The sequence below is a fragment of the Alligator mississippiensis genome, chromosome 15 (assembly GCF_030867095.1).
Source record: "Alligator mississippiensis isolate rAllMis1 chromosome 15, rAllMis1, whole genome shotgun sequence".
In the NCBI taxonomy this organism is placed as follows: Eukaryota; Metazoa; Chordata; order Crocodylia; family Alligatoridae; genus Alligator; species Alligator mississippiensis.
In genome coordinates, this window is record NC_081838.1 from 16,351,818 (window position 1) to 16,355,745 (window position 3,928).

Consider the following 3,928-nt stretch of genomic DNA (forward strand, 5'->3'; position numbering starts at 1 on the left):
CAAGCAGCCCGGACCAGAGCCTGGGGAAGGGGCGTGGGTGTTATCTGCCGTGCGGGTGCTCGGGGCTGTGTGGCCGGCAGATCCGGGCGGGCTGTGGGTCCGTGGCCGCCGCCTCCCGCTTGGCCCGGGCCGAGAGCAGCGTGGCCGGAGCCGCCGCCTCCCCGGAGCGGCCGCAGCCGCCGGCCCAGCGCCGTGCCCGGCATGGCCGGGGCCCCGCGCCTCCTCCTGCTCCTGCTGGCGCTGCCGCGGGCCGGGGAGCGCGGCCGGGCCGGGCCGGGCCGGGGCGGGAGGGCCCGGGAAGGGCGCGGGCAGCGCCGAGCTCCCGGCAGGGCGAGCCCCGCAGCGGGGCAGGGCCGGCCGGGGGCAAAGGCCGGGGCCGGCGGCATGATAGCCTTGGAGCTGCCCCTGCCCGGCCGGGACAGGGACCTTGCACCCGGAGCGGCAGGAGCGGCCGGGGCTGGGCAGGGCAATGCCCGTGTGCGCGGGGGTCGCCCTCAATCCGTGTTGTTCCCGGCAAGTGCAGCATGGTCCGGAGCCGGTGCAGACGCCGCCCCGATAGAGCTGGTCGGGACCGCGGGGGAGACGGTCACGTTTCCTCTCGAGATCCCGGCAGGGGAGACATTAGATAATGCTGTCTGGACGATTGGCACAGAGAGTCTAGCATCGGCGGGACCAGGAGACCCCGCGAGTGTCGTTGTCACAGACAGGCGCTATAGGGGTCGCCTGCGTGTCCCCAACCCCAGCCTCGCACTGCACATCACCGACCTGAGGCCGGAGGACGCGGGGTCCTACACAGCTAGAGTCAACACGGATAAGAGCCAATTCACCCGGTTCTTCTCACTGCGGGTCTACGGTGAGTGCTGGTTTGTGTTTGTTTTTCGTGTTTTTAACTCTCTCAAAGATAACTCTGACAATGTAGGGATTAAACAGTCTCTGCCACGACCTTCCGCGTCAATCTCACCCCTACGGTTCAAATGCAACAGCCTAGTTAATATTAACTGTCTGGAAACCGCACAGGGATGGGGGTGGACACCCTGGCAGAGATGTGAATCCCTCTCCCTGGAAGAGGCAGGATGAGCACTCGTCTTACTGTGCCCGGTCCGGGGGAGCAGTCTCTGCTTTCCCCACACATCAGCCAAGCTGGGGGCAGTGGACAGATCCGGGCTCTGAGCGTTACAGCTGCAGCCGGAGTAAAGACATGATGCGCAGCGCCTTTGTCACCTCCGCACTAAGAGCTCATGACTGTGGAATTTTCTGAGCAAGGACCCTGGATAGAAATATCAGTCACCAGGGGCATCTCATACTAGACACGTCCCTGCGGGGGTCTTCCACCCCCAGGGGCTCCTACAGGGACCCAGCATCACCTGAAGGGAGCTGATAGGCCCTTTTCTTGTCTGCTTTGTCACCTGGTGGTCTGAGGTGCTCTGCTGTCCCACTAGTTTCCCAGGGAGATGCTTGCAGGAAACCAGAGTCCTGTTTTATCTTTTCCCACTGGTATTCTCCCATTTAGTTTCCTTTCCTCCCCTTCCAGAGTGGCTGACCCAGCCCACGATTCACTGCAATGCCCAGAGCTGTGCAAATAGGCTCTGTAACACCACTGCACCATCCCCAACGGAAGCAGCAAAGTGACCTACAGCTGGAGCACCCCACAGCCCCTCAGTATGAGCAGTCAAGGATCCATAGTGGTCATCTCTCACCCAGATCTTCTGATAAACGTCATGTGCACAGTGCAGAACCCCGCCAGCAGCAGCTCCACGACAGCCTCTGTCAAGGCCCTTTGTGCAGGTAACATGCCCTGTGGGGAGCTCCATGCAGCTCACACCTGGGGAGAATGGGCATCGGTGTGCAGGCTGTTGAGGGGGCCACAAGGTCCCTGACTCCAGGCAGATGCTGCACCACTCTCCACCTCAAACTCTACCCTGCAGATTTGCTCTGACCCTGCTACCGAGGGAGCCACATGCACCATCTCTGTGCAGGGAATACTCAGCCCTGGAGCTCCCTGCTGGGCTCCTCCCCGCCGTGCAAGCTCCCCAGGGGCTGTCCCCAACCATGCTGCCCCCCCAGGGCAAACACCACGGGGCAACACCAGCCACTTCCCCCTAGCTCTGACCCTCTGCCTTGCTCTTGTTCCAGCAAACACACTTGCCCAGGCCTCATTACTGTCCTACTGCCAGGCCAAGGGGCTCATCCTGCTGTTGGTGCTTGGGGTGCTGATCACCGGGACTGTGGCAGTGCACATCATGGCTGGCAGGCAGCCAAAACAGGACTGAGCAGGGCCCAGACCACACCAGCCCTCCTTTGCTACAGGAGACCAGGATGAGGGAGGCTGCCTCATGGAGGAGAAGCAGCCGGTGGGCTGCAGGGGTCCGACTGAGTGTCAGAGACCAGTTCCTAAAGCACCACAGGCGCCCTGAAGAAGTGTCACCCCATTGCTGCCTCCTCTTTTGCCCAGCAAGGCCAAACAATCAAGATCCCCGGTCTACAGGACAGTCACTGGCTGGGCTCAGGGGCCCACAGACACGGGCGAGACACAGCACCACTGTCCTGGGGGCAGCTGCAGCCTCGAAACAAACTTGCCCTCCTCTGCACTGTCTGTCTCTGAACCCTCAGGGTCAATCTTCCCCTCACGCCCCGAGAGCCCCATAAGGTTGCACCGTGGGTCCCAGGGCTTGTTCAGCCATCAGCATTGTGGGTGCCAACATCCCTGGGAGGCAGGATCTCCACTGGCAGGGTTAATGCTCAAGCACCCCCTTCCCCCCATTTCTCTTTTGCAACAAACCCAGCCCAGCCCCATCAGGGGGAAGCTCCCAACAAGCCTTGCTGCCTGCCCCCACACTTTCCGCCCCTCCTTGAAAGCCTGCCTTCACTGCACCCACCCCGGTGCTTGGCCTGGCCCCTGCTCTTGCTCCTCCATCCAGGCAGGGCACTGCTCTACTGCTGGGCCAAGGAGCTTGTCCTGCTGCCACCGGCCCTGGCTCCCAGGCTTTACACAGGCTTGGTCCCAGGAGCAGGGGCACGCAGGGTGCTCTGTTGGGACCCAGAGGCCTCCTGGCCTGCATTTTGAGCTTTGGGCTTAGCTTAAGTTCTGTGCTTTGCATGAATTGTGGTCAAGATGAGCATGCAATGTAATTAGCAGGTGGGGAAATACTGTCCCTGCCGGAAACCAAATCGAGAAGTTGGCTTATTAAATTGAATAAATATAGCCTGGACAAAAGAGCAAACCTACCCCCACCTAAGAATGAAAACATCATCTCGGAATAGAGAATCCCAGTTAACGGTTACCATATTTGGCAAACACAAGTAAAATTATTAATATGCATTATGAGAAAGGCTTAGCTTGCATTTCTTAATACAGAAAATCAACTTATCTGGTGTGTAAAGAAACGAGAGGGCACGGATTCTTCTGCACCTAGTCCTGGGTGATCCGGTCACTGATCCAAGATCCAGAACACGGACAAAGGAGTTGGGAACATTGGACAAAACCTCACAGACTGCCCATCCAGAGACGTCGCCTCTGTACAACCGTGGGGTGGTGAGCATCTTTTATTGCTTTGCAGTAACTGCAGTTCTAAGATTGTAACTGCTGAAAATGCTTCATTTTTCATTGAGGGTTGTATCTGAAAGGGTTCAATAAACTTGCTTCTAGTTTAGGACAACAGTGTTTTAGTCCCCTTACCACGTACAAGACCCAATACAGCATCACTGGATGCAACAGCTCCCTCCACTCCCTCACCCCTGCACACTCGTGTCACCAGGGGCACTGCTGTCTCTGCGTCCACACCAGTTCGGAGCGGAGGGGGACTGATGCTGTCCCCAGGAGGAGGACGGCTCCAGCCTCAAGCTCCTCCTGCCTCTGCCTGGCACTCAGACAGCAGTTGCCAGTCCTGGGGACCCCCCAGCACAGCCCGGCCTAGTGCCAGCACGGTGG

At 59.4% G+C, this 3,928-nt stretch overlaps 1 protein-coding gene across 1 annotated transcript; it reads left to right on the forward strand.

The window, feature by feature from the left end:
• Positions 1–3,656, forward strand: LOC132245604 (SLAM family member 9-like). The gene is made up of 3 exons (XM_059718258.1): positions 1–853; positions 1,532–1,785; positions 3,356–3,656. The coding sequence occupies exons 1-2, from the start codon at positions 202–204 to the stop codon at positions 1,627–1,629; spliced, it is 750 nt and encodes a 249-aa protein (XP_059574241.1). The 5' UTR covers positions 1–201; the 3' UTR covers positions 1,630–1,785; positions 3,356–3,656.
• Positions 3,657–3,928: the final 272 nt, after the last annotated feature.

Excerpts from the sequence above, each read along its gene's own strand:
- LOC132245604 (XM_059718258.1), top strand. The coding sequence starts at position 202 with ATGGCCGGGGCCCCGCGCCTCCTCCTGCTCCTGCTGGCGCTGCCGCGG. Across the intron at positions 854-1,531 it reads CTTCTCACTGCGGGTCTACG|AGTGGCTGACCCAGCCCACG; the intron begins GTGAGTGCTGGT and ends CTCCCCTTCCAG.